Raw genomic sequence first — 19,518 nt, 5'->3', positions numbered from 1 at the left:
GTCAAGCGACGTTAATGGCGTCCCAGATTTCCCAGGCGACGCAGGGACGCGTCTCGTCATGCATGGCCATGTGGCCATCCACGCCAGTTTTATTGCGTCCAACGCCCCGTTGCCGCTTCGCCTGTCGCCGCTGTACATTAAGAGCGCCCATGCTTCCTTCCCCATCCCAATCTCTCGCCGCTCCAACCTCTCGCCGCTCCCAAATCTCTTCTCCCTAGCCAATGTCGTCACCCTCGCGCAAGATCGCCGCGGCGAACGGCTTCGGCCGCGGCAGCCTCACCGTGGCGGAGGCGTGGGCGCTGTAGCACGCGGGATATCCCATCCCGTCGGACATGAGCCTGCCAGGCAACAGTGGGTGGAGGATGTCCATCAACGGCATAGGAGTCCCGCCGCCGCCGTCGGCGGGCACGAAGCGCTGGAGGGACGTGATCAGGGACCACCAGTCTCGCCTCACCGCCGAGGAGCGGGCGGATCCAACCTGGGCAGCCACCGGCAATGACGCCTGGTGGGTCACCTACTTCCAGGCGCAACACGACATTGAGATGAACAGCACCGCCGGCCTCATCGGCCGACGGAACAGCTGGAATAAGGGCGTGCGCGTCCTCTTCTGGGGTGTTCCGGGGCGCACCCTGGAGAACATCGTCGACGACATCCACAACGGCGCTCCAAGGTTGAAGACGCCGTCCTCGCCGCCAGAATCTCCCGCAGCGCGCTGGCAGCCTAGGAGGATGTACTCGTCCTCCTCCAACTCGTCCTCGTCAGGGCCGGCGCGATCGGCGCCGTCCTCGTTGCACGACACCGCGCCCTACACCGTCCCCAAGCGCGAGGTGAAGGAGGAGCCAGAGTTCGCGACGCCGCCCGTTAATCCGAAGCGTGGCGGCAGCAGCAAAGGCGCGGCGGCGGCGCCCTCCTCATCCCAAATCCGGAGGTGAAGGAGGAGCAGCACGATGAGGCAGCCGGGAAGGTGGCGCTGCTAGCAGAGTATGAGCGGCATCAGCGACTCATCGCGAGCACGACGACCCCGAGGACTGCCCAGGGCTGCACGTGGCGTTTGCGGCATCGCTGAACAACAAGGACGCCTGGAGGGGCGACCTCGATAGGGCGATCGCCATGTCCATCCGCGACACCGGGAAGCCGCTCGTGGACCTCAGCGACGACGGCGAGGCTGGGCCAGCGGCGTGGTGAAGGACGAGCCCGTCGACGAGTCCGACGAGCGCGTCAAGCAGGAGGTCGTCACCGACGACATGTACAATTTCCACCAACTACGATGCCTTTGGCCACCGCAAGTACTACTAGATTAGGGTTTAGTTTAAATTTCATCGAGTTTCGTTCGAATCTATGTAATATATAGGAAGTTTGAATGAATTCGCTCAAGTTTTAAATATCTGAAATTTTGTTTAGGGGACGCGGCTGGGGAGCGACGTACCCCAAACGCGGCACGAACAAACACGTCTTCCAAACACTCGATCCGGCACCGTTTGGGGGACGCGCTGGGGGACGCGGCTGGAGATACTCTTAGTCATAGTGGTTGTCGGAGCGTTGCCAACGATGGACACAGACAACAGCTCACCACATCAAGGGAAGTAGAAGTTAGGGTTCACGAGTTGTAGATGAGCCATGCTCTTCAATGAAGAAGCTGTTAAGGTAACGTGACTCATATGGGACGCCCGTGGGTTAGCACATACAAAAAAAAAGAGACCCTTTACGTCAAGGTGAGTGTTCGCAAGTCTAAGACAAGCCATGCATGTCAAGGAAGCAACATTCAGGATAACATCAGTTGTCATGGACGTCGGCGCTGCGGAATGCCGATGTAAGGCCGCCACGTCAAAGAAAACAACGATTGGTTTAGCAAGTTAAACATGAGCCATGCGTCTCAAGGAAATAGTGGTAGGGTACACGAGTCAGTGGATGTCTGTGTGCTAGGCACTACGAACACGGTGACAAGCCCACCACGTTAAGGAGGCATATCAATTACCATAAGCGACGTGATTAGTACTAGACATTGGCACGTTAGCGACACTGAACATGGAGAAAATCCCACCACGTAAAAGAAAGCAACGGTTAGGGTTTTCCCACCTGTTTTCGGTCCTTCGGCATTTTCCCGCCCACGCATGATCTTTTGGAGTTTCCCGCCCCACTGTTGGTACGGTCTTCTACCGTTTCTCGCCCATGTTCACGTTTTTTCCCTCCCCTCCGTACTAATGTATGCTTAGTGTATGACATTGCTTCACATAAGGATGCCAAGATTGAATCCAAGCATGCACTGCTGACACCCATTGTGGATTTACATAAATTAAGTATGTTAGCAATAGTCAAAATTTTCCAAACGACCCACATGGGATCGAATTTTCATTACCATGGAGATAACGAAAATACAAGTCAGTTTCCAAAAGGAAGGGGGGGGGGGATCGCCGCCTAATGCTAACGTTCAAGACGAATATTACAAACCAAGAAGTATGATTACAAGAAAAAACGATAACTGGGAAACTGGGTAACACTCTAGATCGCACACCAAAACGACTTCTGCAGGATGTTTTTTGTTGTATCTTCATGATTTATCACCAGAATCCTTATCCTCCAGGCGCAACTGAGTAGATTGTCCAGAACTCCTCGTAGGTTGATTTCCATCTCCCGCCGCAGCAGCAAGGCGCAGAAGTCCATCAGCTCCAGCACGAAGCTCCAAAGCGTCCTGCTCACCATGAAGACCTGACCAGTAGTTCATGAAAACAGCAGCGTAACTGATGATGTCAAACGGAGAGCTAATCAACTTTTTTTCAAAACAGGATTTATTTCTTAGTTTCCAAATGGCCCAGCAAATAGCAGCCAAACCTAGCAATAGTCAAAATGATGTCTTTGTATTAAAAAAAACAATTGTATGACACATGATATAATAGGTGCACATGCATGCCACCGTGGTTGGTGGTCCGATATTGCCCTAAATCTTGACACATGATATAATAGGTGCACATGCATGCCACCGTGGTTGGTGGTCCGATATTGCCCTAAATCATGGCCGTCACGGTCTGCGCTAAATTTACAATTGTTAATAGACCAAGAGATTAGGTTTGGCGTTATTATGGTGACACCATGAAATAAAGACATGTCGGAATAAAATAAACCAAGATCACAACATCAGCCACACATTCTAGCTACACCGTGCAAACAACCCTCTAGGCACGCCACCTTAATATGACCCAAACTTTATGCATGTTAAAAAAATCGATGACCATGTTAAAATTGAGAAAGAAAGCTTGAGGTTGAAGAAGACGTACAAGTATTCAGTATCAAGTATGTTTTTCATATAAGGTTTACTGAATTAATGGCATGGACTATTATCCCACAAAGAAACAACATGTGTAGTAGCACTTGTTTAAAACTCAAAAATGTGCATGTCTAGATGCATAATGATTTTCATGGGCTTAATAGTGCCTCACTTTTTTTTGAACAGGGGAACGGTCCCGAAGGACCGAGAGCTTCATTTATATTCAGCGGTGGAGCTACATCTTACAGATATGGACTCAACAATTTGGAAAAGTACAACCAAGCCCTTACATTTTGCACTATGGACCTCACAAGAAAATTGTAAAAAGCAATCAAGTCCAGCTCCTTCTCCATCACGATTTTCCAGCTCAGCACAGTCTACCTCAACATCTCCGGGGATGAGACCACTTGGGACAAAGAGGCGGGAGCGAACTGCGCTGTCGCCGAAGGGCCTTCAAAATGGCATAGAAGCCTGGAGGTTGGAGAAGACCATCAGACACTGAGGATGGGAGTGGTCGCCATTCGACCTTGAGGAACGACGACGGATACTGTGCCGCCGTGAGGAGACTCCCGAGAGAAGCACCACTGCTCCCCTGATGCAGATCCGGCCACCAAAAGCCCGAGGCCTAGGAGCCCCTTCCTTCCTCGTCTCCACGGCGAGCAAGCAAAGAGGATCCTCGGCCTTGACTTCCACCACCGAATCCAGCACGAACCCACGAGCTTATTAAAAGAGATGCCGATGTCGCTCCCTCCGGTCGACGACAGCACCACGTCGCCGCAACCATGAGGAGCACCGCCGCAAGCCACCACACGCAGCTCAAAAGCAGCGGCGACGCGCTCCAAAATTTCGGCATATAGCCAAACCCTACTGGAGGAAAACAAAACCTAGCTACCACTGTACAGGGAGGGGACCCTCACCCACCACGACGCCAGCAGTCGCTGGAGAAGGGAGGGGAGGGGCCAGCCGGCCCAAAACGGAAGGAGAACGGGAGAAGGAGGTAGGGCGAGAGCGGTGGGAAGGGGATCTTAATACGATATATATATCTGAGCCATCGTGGTGTTTCTCGCCATATTATTGTCATAAGGTACCTGTTAATTTAGATGAAAAGTTTGTGGCGGCCAGGGAGAACTAAAGCGTGCTACCACATTCATGAAGTATAGGATACACAAGCCGAGAACGACCACTATACAGTAAAAATCATATGTTAAAAAAGATTATCTCTAAATCGTAGCATAAATAAGTGGATCAGACAAATGCACAAAAACTGGTATGCAGACTTAGGAAATCTAGTCTGTATGCGGGTGGTGCCCCCCCTCCCCCCCCCACCCACCCACCCATAGAAAAAAAAGCATGCCCAAAAGAAAAAGAAAACACATAGGCTTAATATATATAAGGTCCCACCGACATCTAGTCACCGTTGGCATCTAGTCCTCGTCTCCGAGGTCAATGAATACCTATGGAGGCGTCCACACATTGACCAGAGGAGGAGGAGGACGGGGCAGCTGCTAGCTACCAGCGGTGGAGGTGGCGGGGCGGCCACCTGCTGCGACAGCCGACAGATGGATGGCGTCCTCGAGGCCAATCCACTTGGTCCGGTCTTCGACCTCAGAGACGAGGATGGCACGACGAATGGCCTCCTCGGTGAGGTCGTCCTCCATTGGCTCATAGCCGCCGTCGTCGTCTTTCGGCAGGTCCTGCTCCTTCACGGCATGGTTGTAGGCCTGTGGAGCGAGTGGCAGAACCCACAGGAGGGGCTCCACATAGTTCGTGGCCGCCCCAAGCTAATGCTCCCAATTGGGACGGCTAAGGCGCAGCGTGGGGAAGACGAAGCCATCCCGCTGCTTCCGCTACAGCCACTCCTCCACTCCGGTAGCTCCTCCTCCTTCACAGCCACCAGCGGAGGCGGCTGCAGCGTCTGGTGCGCCTCCTCCTGCGCCTCATAGTCGAAGTCCTCGTCGTCGAGGTCTGGAGGTGTGCCTCGATGCCGGTGCGCCGCTCCTCTGCTTGTCCTCAAACCAACGGCCCTAGAGCGACGAGTCCACGGCGTAGGCTGGGTCCCACCTTAGATCCGGTGGCAAGTTAGCTCGCAGCCGCAGGATCTCCCGCCGGTGAGCAGGCCCACGTGCACTGATGGTGGGCACCGACACCCAAAGCTGATTTAGATGCCACCAGTGTGGCAGGTGGACATGAGGCCAGGGCAGAGGCATGCCGGCCTCCGCGAACTGGTGGGCGGACTCGACTTCCACTCGCCGCACCGAGCGCGACACGGGTGGAGGATGAGGCGGCCTCTGCGCGCAAGAAGCGGCGGCCTCATGGTCGTTGGTCGCGAGCTAGGGATTCGATGGGGAGAGAGAGTGTGTGAGAACTAGGGGACTGGTGTGGGATCGAGGACGACGATGGGTCCTCATTTAAGAAGATTGTGTGGACCCGCGTCGCCTCGCCTCCCGTCGCTGACATGCGGGCCCGGCGCAATCTAGCGCGGACACGCGTGGAGATGTTTGGACGCGTGCAGTGTCGTTGGACACCGCATACCCGACCCAATTTTGAGCTAGAGATGCAGGCGAAACAGATAGAAAACATGGTCACGTCCTGATGCGGCACGCCGTTGGGCCTTGTTTTCGGCAGAGGAACCGCAACGGACACAATCGGTCCTATCATGCCAATGTGCATGGACAGATTGTCGTCAAGACAAAAATGGTTGCGACCGCACTAATTCTTGTAATCCTGCATGCGGGTTATGATGACCTAATTGCCGCCGCCCCGCTCCATTAGTTCCAAGTTTCCAACTTAGTATCCTGGACTCTGGGTTACAATGACTCGATCATCCCTAAAATATTTATGTACCCTATCTATAATTAGTAGGTAGGAGCGAGTAGGTTTAACGAAGAAAAGGCCAACACTACCATGCCAAACAAAAGTACTTCTCGATCGTCGACGGTTGCGAATTCCACCTGCACCTCCTCCACATCGGCACTACCCTTCCACCAACGCCGCGTTGAGCGCGGCATGCCATTTCAGCGCTGGCGCACCCTGAAGATCGGCGACGACCAATCCGAGAGATCCACCAGGTGCATGGCGTACATGATGAGCTTGCTCCGCCTCTTGCCAGGACCCCGCTAGGTTGATCAGCTTCGGCATCACGGTGCTCCACGGTGCGATACGTGTACAACGCTTGCCGCCGGGCCGACCTGTACACGGAGCTGATGATGGTCATGGTTAGAAAAGATGTTTAGCAAGGGCCATGAGCACTAGCACCATGATGGCGAAGGCCTCCTCGTTGAGCACGTTGCGGTCGCAGCTGAGGTTGAGCATGATGAGCTCCACGAGCCCTTTGTGTTCATCATCAACCCCAGCGCCACCTCACGCACCGGCACCTGCATCAGCAGCGACGTGAGCACTGTGCCGCCTATCTTGCGGACGCACGTTCGCCTTGAGCACCGGAGATGGTGGCAACATTCTCCTTGAGCCCACTGGACACAAAGTAGAGTGGCAGGAACGCGACGACACGACGTCTTCGATCGATCTTATCTGTGAGTGCGTCGTCCAAGACGCCTTCAGGACGAGGACGTCGGCGCGATGACAAACACGCCCAACAGCGCGTGGATGGCAAAGCAGTAGCCGAGGAGGATGGCCATGAGGCCACAAACGAACGACTCCTTCACCGACTCGACTTCCCTGGACCGGCGCGCCTTCTAGAGCAGCGCCCACACGATCAGGGTGGTGAGGCCACGGGGAGCTGCTTGGCCATGCTTGCCGACTGCGTGTTCTGCACTTATGCGTTGCCGCGATGGTGCAGAGCATAAGTGAACATAGCATTGCTTCCTCTTCCTTTGATAGTAGCATGGACGCATTACCTTCATGTGTGGGAAACCAAGGAGGACGCGCCGGTGTCTATGTTTAACTCTGAACTCCCAGGATTTGTTTCAGCTCATCCATCATCTTCATGTTTTTCCGTGAAGGGGAGACTATCTTATTTTGCTGGAGCACATGGCGAGGATGGCTCGAAAACTGTAGTTACAATGGTGAGTTGATTGGACTGAGGCTAGAGATGATTTCTGCACGATTTCGTTCTCATTATATACGTCAGTTCTTCGATTTATTGATGAATAATCACTTCCATCAAGTATATAGAGTATAATATTACCGTGTTGATACTAACGCTATTTCAAACTGCAAACAGGTTGTGCTTTTTCCATGAATTAATATTCTCCACTAATTAATATTCTTCATCAATTACTGTGGAATATTGAGCTTCTATATTTCATTTCTTTTGTGCTTCATTAATCGAAAAAGTTACATATTTAAATCTAAATTTGTTCAATTAGTTAAACTAGTACCAGAACATCTCGGCCATATTGAACCAGGGACCGTTCATGACCGTCAAAGCTAGTTTGGACATGCATGGCCCATTCGAGAATGTGTGGCCCATGACGGAAAATAGGTAGATACCAAAGCCATGCCATGTTTTAGTCCCACATTGCTAAGGGAAGAGAGTTTGGACCAACTTATAAGGTGACCATTTTGGTGATACCTAAAATGGTAGAGACACACAAAGGGCTGCACCACACACCCGCATAGCGCGTGCAACGGCTCCGGCGCTCATGTCTCTACCTGCCATGACAGCGCAGAAGGTGGCGTCTCTGTGGCCTATGAGGCTATCCAGGTCCATGAGATGCACGTGCTCGGTGATTCATGCTCTTTCAACATGTTTATTGGAAACCAGGTGACTCACAGTTTTGATCCCGTGCATGTGTGTCGGGCAATGTCACCCGGACATAATAGGAAAGATCCCGTGCACACTACAAATGCATTTGTCGTGAACATTAGAGCACATTCAGCCGTTTGAGGCCCTAAGATCCTAGACGTAACTACCGTCGAATTGGATGAAAATAGGGCGTGGGGTACCAATTTTCCAGTCGCTCCTCATCATTCGCTCAACTGCGGCGTTAATTATGAATAATCGTCTTCCCGCTACACAAAAGCATCGCCCAAATAGTTCGGTGATCAGATCAGCCACATAACGATGATCTAAAAGAAACTAGAGGATAACAGGGACATCGACAGTCCCTTCCAGCAGCTTGTCTACCGCGGAGTCAGGCGGCGATGCATCCTTTGGCCGCCGGAGTCGCAGCGGCGGGAGTGGACGTCGAAGGAAAGGAGGAAGCCCTCGACAGAGGGGGTCGGAGGATGTCTTGGCGATGATTGTCGTACCAAGCCCTCGTCTCCTCGTCCATCTTGCCTTCGTTGCCGCCAATCAGGAACGCTAGGTCGGTGTTCCTCTTCTTCACCGTGGCGATTGTCTTCAGCAAGGCGATCCGGACGCCTTGGTTGGCGAGCATCTCCTTCCACCTGGCGTCGTACTTGTGGTCCCTCCCGGTGGCATGCGCCCTCACATCGGCCCAACACTTGTCGAATGACGCCTGCAACCTTTCGGCAGGATTGCCCGCCTTCTTCAGCTCTTTGAGCTTTTTCTGGACGAGCTCGGGGCGGCCCGCCGACATGGCAGGGGCTAGAGCGTCGGGGTTGTACTGCTCGTCATTGTTCTTCGCGAGGTTCCGGCGTACGTCCGCCCACTTCTTGCAATTGTCGATGCGGGAGAAGACGTTGAGGTACTTGAACGTCAGGCCGGTGTCGTCGCGGTACATGTCGAAAGCACGGTGCATCTGCAGGAGAACCGACGAAATAAGATTAAACCTCGGCGATCCATGATCGAGGGATGGCACGACGAATCAGCTCACCTTCTGCTCGAAGTCGGCGCCGCTCTCTGGGCGAGATTCGATCTCCTCCTGTATGCCGTGCAACTTGCTACACGCCGTCTGGATGATCCTCCAATGGGTGCCCATGGCCTTGTCACCACGCACCATCAGCATCTTGTTGAAGTAGGGATCGATGATCTTGTGTTCGTCGAATGCCAACTTGACCCACTGAGGTTGGAAAAAGCGCTAGGCGTAAGCGAGGCGATTGCCATTTGCCTAGTGCCTAGGTGATGCTTAAGAGGCCTAGGCGGTCATCGTTTATACCATCAAGTATGTATATGTGTTATTATATGTGAATAAACATTAATTTAGAGCATGCAAATGTGTAAATTTCTAATAACTACCTTGAAAATAATGCCCATATAACTCGATCGTGAAGTATTGCATGATTTCTTATTGTGGAAGACAATTTCTTGGTTACACTGCCTAGACTTCCGCTTATGCCCTAGGCGAGGCGTTTGTCCATCTCCTAGTGCCTAAGCGTGCCTAAGCCACTACTAGGAAAAAGCCTAGCCGTAAGATGGGTGTTAGTGGCGCACCAGGAGGGCAGTGCGCCACTACTACTTAGCAGTGGCGCACCGGAAAGTGGTGGGCCACTATTAAAAATGTAGTAGTGGCGCACCTCTTCTGTGGTGCGCCACCACTAAGTTTGACCATGGGTTTGACCCAGCCTTATACATAGCAATGGCGCACCATGTAGAGGTGCGCCACGGCTATTTTATGTAGCGATGGCGCACCTCTACATGGTGCGCCATTGCTATGTAAAGGGGATGATGGAAATGTTTAGGCATCACTTAGTAGTGGCGCACCATGCTTGGTGCGCCACTGCTAAGTGGTGCCTAAACATTTCCACACCCCCCCCGTGGATCGCAATCGCCTTTTCGGGTTTGGAAAAAATAAAAGAAATAGATAGAAATTTCAAAAAATAAAATCCTTCGAGATGCCCATGTAATATGTCATCTAGGTTTAGTGAAATTTTAAAAAAATGAATTTTGATATATTATGCAAAATGGCGTCATCTTTCGGTAAAACGGGTTTTCTGGTTGCATACGACCTCCGATGAAAAACTTTTTTATATCAAAATCTATCTACGCGAAATTTCCTATTCGAATTCAACGGCCTACGGCCGTTTAGACAAAAAATGGATTCGTCAATTGGAAAACAGAAACAGGACTTTTTTCAGGTTTTAGATTTTGATGAAAAAATTTCAAAAAATAGAAAAAAAGTAGCGGTGGCGCACCCATGCCTTGGTGCGCCACTGCTAAGCTTCCCGCCCACGAATTTCAAAATGGGAGGAGCCGGCCACTTAACCCCCTCCTCCCTCCTCCCTCCTCCCTCCTCCTCCACATATTCTCCTCTCCTCCTCCTGCTCTCCTCCTCTCTCTCTCCTCCTTTCACTCCGGCGACCTCCTCCTCTCCTCTCCTCCTTTCACTCCGGCGACCTCCTCCTCTCCTCTCCTCCTTTCACTCCGGCGACCTCCTCCACTATGTCGAGCTCCGGTGACCTTACTTTCCGGCGAGCTCCTCCACTATGGTGACCTCCGGTGACCTTACTCTCCGACGACCCTCCGACGACCCTCTAGCCTCCATTACCTATGGCCTTCGTCCTCTTGTTCATCCTCTCCTACATCTCCTCACCTCTCTTCACCTCTCCTACGTCCCTCATCCATCATCACCGGCGGCTAGGCTAAGAAAAATGAGAATGAACATTGCACAAATAATTCTAGCAACAAAAACGAGAAAAAATAACGAGCCAAAAAAATCGAAAAAAAATGTGCCAGATCCAGATCCAGATCCAGATCTAGAAATTTCAAATTTTAGTAGTGGCGCACCTTTTTTCTATCCAGTGGCGCACCTCAGACGTTTAGGAGTGGCGCACCATGAAGCTAGTAGTGGCGCACTACATGGTGCGCCACCGCTAAGCCAAATAGCAATGGCGCACCACTAGTGCGCCACTACTAAAAGTTAGCAGTGGCGTGATAGCAGTGGCGCACCACTAGTGCGCCACTGATGGGTAAAAGTGGTGCGCCACTGATTGCCCTTTTCCTAGTAGTGAGCGTCGCCTTGTCCAACATAATATGTCTCATAGTTCTGATTGGCGCCGGTAATGCCGTTCATGGAGACAATATTCCATGCTTTGGCGAGGAACTCCTCTTCTTTCCCCGTCCATTTGATCCACGGCTCGGTAGGCAGCGAGTTCTTCTTCCTTTTCTTCTTTTCCTTCCCCGTCCCCGTAGGATCAAGCACGTCCTCGTCCTTGCCATTGGCCTATTCTTCTTCTTCATCGACGGCTTGGCACCCCGCGACACGATCGCTGGCGTTGCTCTGGTCTCCTCTTGCGTGAAGAAACCCGGGATCGACGCGGCGGCCATGGAGCCCGACGTGATTATCTCGTGGATCACACCATCGTTCGGTAGCGGCATCCCACCCAACGACGCGCAAGCGCTGTTCCCGGGGTTGGAGAAGGAGAGTGGCCCTCAGCGCAGGGCAGATGCCCTCGTACGCTCCCTAGTGGTACCGTCGTAATCTGGTGCCTTCGCTAACCTTGACAGATGTGTGGATTGGGTGTAGCTCTCGTGGAACATGGCAGGTGACGCCGGCGAGAAGGTCGAAGGAAAGCCGGTTGTACCTTCGATTGGCCATGAACCGGGGAATAGGCCGACACGCGGCTGTCCCATGCTCATGGCCATGGAGACCTGCCTCGGTTGTTCATCCGCCGCCGCTGCCCTCTTCGCCGAGAGCTTCATCTTCCTCTCCGCCCTTCAACGAGTTTTTGTCTGGCGCCGCTCGACATCCGCCACCAACCTTGCGTTTGACCAACCCGACGGCCTCTCTTTTGGCGCCTGTGGCTTCCTCGCCTTCGGCGTGCCGTCATAGTTGCAACTGTGGGGAATGGCGGTAGCTATTCCAAAATTTGGCGGGGAGAATGGGGATAGGCGGCGCAATGGAGGGAAAACGAAACAAAATGGAGGGAACTAGCCTTCCTGTGGCCGACATCGCGGGCCCGCTCGACGTTTCGCGCGCATTCGTTTCGTCCGAACTCCCCGAGCGCGCCTCGGCGGACCAGGATGGCATGGACTCTCCAGATGGACTAAGGGCCTTTTTCAGAGAAAAAACGAAGAACCGGGGACGCGGCTGGGCCAAATAACGCCGTCTAGGTGGAAAAAAGGGGTGCCGGAAGCCTCGTAGGGGAGAACATCACTAGCCGATCCCTCAAATTTTTAAGGAGAATCCGGGCCCCTATTTTTTTTAGACTAGTATATTTGTTAATATAGTTGCCGATTCTTCATGTCTAACTCATCATTTGAAACTAGTTCATTCATATTTGGTTCAAACTAGTACATTAAACTACAACTGGAATGGGAGTTCGGAGTGTTTTTCATCATGATGATAGTATTAAGCATTTTTTTCTGGTGTGAAAGTTAGCATGTTTAGCCATGTAGCTTCTAATTTGTATCTGCTACGTAATGTTGTAAACTTTTTTGGTAACTGACTCCGTGAAATTGATCAGAAGTTTAGAATTCTTATAGGGCGGGAGCGCTTGCCATAATATGCTTGCTTTGAATATATAGGAATGATATGGTTCTCAAATTATTTTCCTTAGATTATCTGATTTTGTACCTATTTTATCCCTTCCTGATTTCCCTTATAACAAGTGCATAACCGAGAACTGTTTAATGAGGCGTGTACACAGTTGGAGGGAGGGGTGATGGATTTGTTTTCATCTCACATGGATAGAATCGTAATTTACGGATTGGTCCTCATTAGGCGTTGTACGAGCTCTATATAATTCTTGTACTAACCCTTTTCCGTTTTCCTTTTGTTGGTTCGAATGTGTGCATCTTACCTATGCAGATGCGAGATATAAGTTCGTTTGAATTGTATTAGCCGGGCACTATCTTAATTATGAGTTTAATAGAGCGCTCTTTATCGAAAAATTTAAGTTCAACCGGGTAGGATTTGGCCTTACCCGAGTATTTTTCATACTTGCACAGGCACGATTTTTCCGGTAGTGCCTTAAAATTTTAGCTAGGTTTAAACAAGGGCAGATTTGGTATCCGAGAGAATCTGACAAGAGTTTCACGGTTTGACTAACGGGAGTAGTTCGGCTTCTAACTAGTTTGACATCTGACGCTAACGGAAATGGTAAATTTTTGGCATAAAACCCGAGATTGTAATGGTAATTTGGCAAACTCGAATTTTGAGTGCCGTTGCATGGGTAGATCGATCAGACCGTCATGTCACGTGCACCGCGGAGCTAGCCCCACGTCTCATCAACAGAGATCTACCGATCCATCGACCCAACACATGAACACAGCAATTGACATACACTACTGTACCATTTTACATGCCCACGTACGATCACCAGAAATGATTTCCTACGGCACACACTAGCTAGCTAATTAACTTGCATTGCATGGATCCGCCGTTCAATGCACTTACAGATTCGATCGTGCAGCTCGACTTTTGCTGAGTACATGGCCATACGATTTTGAACACAAGAAGCCTGACGTACCAAACACAAACGACCTTGAAGAAACACCATGCATATGTAACATGAAGCAACAAAAGGACGGTGAATCCATACACGGTAGAAAGCCCACTTTTTATGGAAGACGAGTGATCAGATATCGAGCTTGTTGTTACTGCTGGCCACGGCACAGCTCAGTCGTCTCGTCGGCGGCATCTGACCCCCTCCTCGCCGCCGTCACCACGAGCCCATTCTTCATCTGCAACACGACGGACAGCTTCGGCTCCACGACGTGCCCTGGCACCACCTCCAGGTCGAAGTTCCACACCACGGCGGCGACAACGCTCTTCATCTGCGCCACCGACACGTCCTTCCCCAGGCATGACCTCGGCCCGGCGTTGAACGGCATGAACCTGTGCGCCGGCACATGCCGCAGCGCCGCACCGCCGCCGTCTTCCGTCGTAACCCACCTCTCTGGTCTGTACTCCGCGCAGTCCTCGCCCCACACGCGCTCCATCCTGCCCATGGAGTAGACCGAGATCAGCACGGTGTCGCCGGCGCGCACCTCGTGCCCGCTCGGCAGCACGTCGTCGGCCAGCACCGCCTTGCGCTCGATCGGGCCTGGAGGGTGCAGCCTCATTGACTCGAACAACGCCGCCGAGAGGTAAACGAGGGGTTTCGTCTCGTCCGGCTCGAACACCGCCATGCCGCTCTTGTTGTTGCGGGAGGCGACGATGGGCGCCAGTTCTCTCCTGATGTTGGACACGACGTGCGGGTGCTTCGTCAGGTTGTACAAGAGCCACGCCAGCGTCGTGCCGACCGTGTCGCGCCCGGCGAACATGTAGTTGATGATCGTCGCATAGAGGAAGTCCTTGGGCTCCCCGTCCTCGCCAACATACTCTGGGTCGTCAATGTAGGAAGAAACTATGTCCAGCTGGTGCGCTCCGTCGTTCTCGTGTGCCCTTTTCTGGAGCATGTCCGCGACGAACCGGCGCAGCACCGGCTGTGCCACGGCGAGCTTCCTCTCGGGGCCGATCCTCAGACGCCTCATCAGCTTCCAGCAAGAGATTGGCACGGTGTGCCGGAAGAAGCCGACCTCCATGACGGCGTCCATGGCGTTCGGGACGTCCATGGGCGGCATGTGCACCGACAGAAGGCCGGGGTCCACCCCGAAGACCGGCATGGCCGTCATGTCGAAGGCGAACCTAGTGAGCAGCTCCTGCATGTCGAACGGCGCCCGGGAGCTCGCCGCGCGCGCCAGCGCCGGCATGAGTCCCCTTTCCACCTGGTCGCAGCAGGACCCTGCCATGAACGCCAGCAGCCGCGGGCTGGCCATGAGGTGCTGCACCCTGGCGCGCTGGCGGCGCCACGACTCGCCGTCGGCGTTGAAGAAGCTGCCGCCCATGGTGTCGAAGAAGGAGGCGAACTCGTCGCCCTTGGGGTAGTTGGGGAAGTTAGAGACGAAGATGTGGCGCACGTTGGCCGGGTCGCAGGTGCAGAAGAAGCGCATGCTGGGGGCGTGCACCTCGTAGCTGTGCCCCGGCCCGGAGGCGGCGAAGAGCGCGGTGGCGTAGCCGTGGAAGTCGTGGATGTTAGCGATGAGGGACGGGAGCATGCCCACCACCGGCCAGTCCGTGGGGAGTGCGGGGTTGGTCTTGGAGCTTCTGGACTTGAACTGGCGGTACAAGGGAATGAACAGGAGGAGGAGGGAGGAGGCGAGGAATAGCTCATGTAGGAATGAGAACGCCATTGTTGCTAACCGAGACCAACTGCGTGGGAGGTGATTCGTGGGAGAGGGGATCGATGCTAATATCTGGCATCGGCTGGGAGAGAGAGAGAGTGAGATGTGCAGTGGCTCGCCTGTGCATACCTAGTACAAATGTCTACGCACGTCCATGGTCCATGGAGCACCATTGACAGCCGGTACGTGCGGTCCCTTCCTCTGCATGAATCGGCCGCGCAGCTAGCTTTGTGTAGGGCGAGGAAAAGCAATTGTAAGTGGTAGTTCACTGTAATGGTTTAATTTGTTGTAATTTTTTTTGCGATTTGCTAATTCTAAATAACCTTGGTCGATTTCTAAGGTGCAACTGAGATATATCTAGTTGGAGAGGTTGCGATTTTTCCAGTTACATATAGCTTGCAACTGATATTTTTGAGTTAAACACATGAGTTGAAATTGAGATTATCTAGTAGCTCATGGGTTGCAACTAAGAAAAAAATATCCATATCGTCAAATTTGCTCCAATATTCGTGATGGCCTATTAGTTGCATTTGAGTTGCAACTGACTTAGACTTGGATGACATAAATGGATACGTGCAGCGGTGGCCCACATAGCATACACACAGACGAGCGGCAGAAGCATGAGAAGCCATCGATTGCAACCTGATTTTTTTAAATCTAATTAGCCATCTAAGATTTGGTTAAATCTAAGGGAAAATCTAAGTCTACTATGATATAGGGGTACCTTTTTTTTGCAACAAGTTCCACATTTTTTTTATTGGTTATCAACTACTCCTGCGGTTCTCTTTTTATAACATAACACATTTTTGGTAAGCCAATTTTAACTAGCCAGAACATCTTATACAAGGAAACATACTAATATCTATCATGTCCTCCACAGAGACTATAAATATGCCATCATATTAATTCACTATCGAGTGAGAATCAAGTCCCTTGCCGCAGTTGATATTGTATATGTCAATGGTTCAAATTATAAATTGTTTCACATGCACAATATCACTCTCTTTTAACACCTTTTTCTTTTCTTTTCGTGAAACATATATATTGGTCTCTTTTAAATCCGCGCCAGTCATTTAAAGAGGGATGTTTTTGGGTGAGTCCCATAATTTCTTCTCGTACTATTTGGGAGTATATTCCACGTACATATGCTATTTACATGCTTTAATTTATTTCCCGGGAACCAATGGTTGGTAATTGATGTTACTTCCTCTGTTTCGTAATAAGGGTCGTAGGTTTGTACGTCTAGATTCACATGTATCTAGGCGTTGTAATATATACACATGTAAAATTAGATAATTTTACATCTTCAAAGGAGTCACGGAATGATTTCATCTTCAAAGGAGTCACTCCCAGCTTATATAGATGCAGGCGCAAATTCAAAGATGAATTGCATCTCCTAGTTCGCAAGGCCAAGCTCACAAGGCCAAGCGTAAATCTTATTTGGGGCTTAAAGCTTGGGTAGATAGCTTTGTTTGAATCTTTAGCTAGGCCTTTTCTTTTGTTCAAGTGATGTTCTCTAGCACTTTGCATGTACATACACTACTTACTCTTTTAAAATAAATAAAAATATGCAGTGGGGAAACTCACTGTTCAGCTTAAAAAAAAAGATAAATTTGCGACACTTAATTTGGAACGTAGTACTTGGTAGCTGCCGATCAGGACAGCGAGGGCAACCAATGCCCCCGCTATATTTTGTGAAGTTGTGCATAATTTTTCACTCTGCGATACCTTGCTCGTCAAATTAATGCTAGTGAAACCCAACAATTTTTTTCCAAGCATACAAAACAACAAGGCTAGCTAGATGCAAAAGGAGGAAAAACCAGCCAAAAAAACTCGAGCGACCGAAAATGCCATTCGGATTTCAGGTTGGAGTGATGAGTGATCTATATACATATGTGATTTTTCATGTAATGCATGTTTTATGTATGCATGGGGGCACAAAAATACAATTATGTGGACCTGCTATAGTTTTTTTGAAACATATTTTATGTGCCAAATACATCTACACATGCATGTGTGGATTATTTTCAGTTACAAAAGTCTCATATACATTTTCAATTATTTTTGTTTAAAATTATGGGCTCGTAGATCTCCAAATCGCATCACTCCTAGCATCATCTCAGCTCCTACTTATGAAATAATGCTAATAAGTCTCTTTACTGCTGCAAACGTCCAATTAGTATATTCATTTTAATCTTCGTGATGAAAAAAACATATGTGAGAAAAATCATAGTGTTTGGCTCTAGGGACAACACGTTTGGCTAATATTGTAGAGCATCCGTTTAATTTTGCTACTCCGTGATGACCGAAATTGGCTAGAGAAACATGGGCGTATTGTCGGAGAAAACGTTACTCCATACTCTTTCAATTATGAGATGTTTTTCAAATATGCAAATGTCTAGATACATTAAAATCAGCGAAGTGATTGTTTCCAACATTTACTTGACCGAGTATGTCATCGCCTTAAAGGATGGAAAGAAAATTTTCTTTTGATGGGCGGGAAAGAAATATTAATAAAAGCAGTGGCGCAAGCAATTCCCTCGTATGCCATGTCGGTGTTCAATCTACCTACAGGAATTTGTAAGGCAATTACTGATGAGATTGCAAGTTTTTGGTGGGGTGACGATTATTCCAAGAACCGGATGTATTGGTTCGCCTGGTGGAAAATGTGTATTCCAAAGAAGGATGGCGGGATGGGTTTTCGAGACCTTCACAACTTTAATCTTGCTATGTTAGCAAAGCGGTGTTGGCGGTTAATCCAAAACCCAGAATCTCTGGTTGCATGTGTCCTTAGTGCAAAATATTACCCTGATGAAAATATACTGAACGCGGGACCTAAGAGTGGTTCTTCGTATACTTGACAAAGTATTGTCGCCGGACTGCGGACCTTTCGTAGGGGCTATATATGGAGAATTGGTAAGGGGGTTCAAATTAATATTTGGCATGATCACTGGATTCCATCCGGTCCCAATCATAAGGTTCTGACGCGAAGAGGAGCTACCCTATTATCAAAAGTAGAGGAGCTAATTGACCCTCATACGGCTGTGTGGGATGAAGACCTCATCAGAAGTATTTTCCATCCACTAGATGTTGGAAGGATTTTGCAGATACCACTTAATGTTGAAGGGGTAGATGATTTTGTCACGTGGTATTATACAAAATCGGGCACCTTTTCCGTTCGTACAACATATCACAGAGAATGGGACCACACATTTGATCAACGACAAGCTCATACGAATAGTCAGGGTAGCACACAAGTGAACACAGTCTGGCAGCGAACTTGGAAATCACGTGTCCCAAGAAAGATAAAAATATTCTTTTGGAAGTATCTGCATTGTGCACCGCCGTGCCGGTGTGCTCTCTAATAGACATATTACTACTAGTGGTGAATGCCCTATATGTTCTAGGGGTGCGGAAGATATCTAACATGCACTCTTCACCTGCAAGCGTGCAAGGGATGTCTGGAAAGCTTTGAACCTGGAAGGAGAAATAACAAGAGCTTGCAGCGAGGACAGGTCTTGTTCGGTTACACTCGAGCACCTTGTATGTGCGAAGCCAGTGCAAGTACAACCAGAGGAATTGGCCCTCCCAGACCCGGCGGCGATCACAGCATGGTATATTTGGTGGCAACGGCGGCAGATCGTCAAAGGTGAACCTGTACAATCACCAGACCGGACGGCCATGGCGATTAAGGTATTAGCGACAAATTATTCACGAGCAAGTACTGCCAAGTACAAAGCGAAGTTGAAGCATAAGTGGGTGAAACCGCTACATGGGCTCGTTAAGGTCAATGTGGACACACTTGCAGGAGGAACGGGGGATGTTATTCGGGATGAATGTGGACACTTTATAGCGGCGGCAACATGGTTCCTACCGTACCGCATGTGAGCAGTGCATGCTCGGCGGAAACCCTAGCAATCCGAAACGGTCTTTATCTTGCTAGTAACCAGGGATGCAACAAGATTGTGGTCGAATCAGATTGTGCAGATGCCATAGAAGCGGTGCAGAATGCGGGACTTCATATGGGGCAAGATGTTGCAATTATCGCGGAGTGCCACCAGTTGGCATTGGAGTTCGGGATGACGATGTTCCAGCACTGCTACAGAGAGGTTAATGAAGCAGCTGACACTTTGGCGAATACTGCATTTAGCTCGAGAACTTCGGCCGTGTGGGATGATAATGCGCCCGACTTTATTTCATCTTATATTGTAAATGAGGCTACTGTTATTTGATGAATAAAGTCTTTCCCCGCCAAAAAAAAAATCAGGGATAACTAATATGAAACGGA

General features: G+C 50.2%; 1 protein-coding gene across 1 annotated transcript; it reads right to left on the bottom strand.

Annotated features, from left to right (window-relative positions):
• Positions 1–13,661: 13,661 nt before the first annotated feature.
• LOC124694616 (noroxomaritidine synthase 1-like) lies at positions 13,662–15,239 on the bottom strand. The gene has a single exon (XM_047227581.1). The coding sequence runs from the start codon at positions 15,237–15,239 to the stop codon at positions 13,662–13,664; it is 1,578 nt and encodes a 525-aa protein (XP_047083537.1).
• Between the last annotated feature and the right edge of the window lie 4,279 nt (positions 15,240–19,518).

Source organism: Lolium rigidum, chromosome 3, assembly GCF_022539505.1.
Source record: "Lolium rigidum isolate FL_2022 chromosome 3, APGP_CSIRO_Lrig_0.1, whole genome shotgun sequence".
Lineage (NCBI taxonomy): Eukaryota > Viridiplantae > Streptophyta > Magnoliopsida > Poales > Poaceae > Lolium > Lolium rigidum.
Note: the sequence above shows the minus strand (reverse complement) of the source record. Positions and strands in the feature narration are given on the sequence as shown.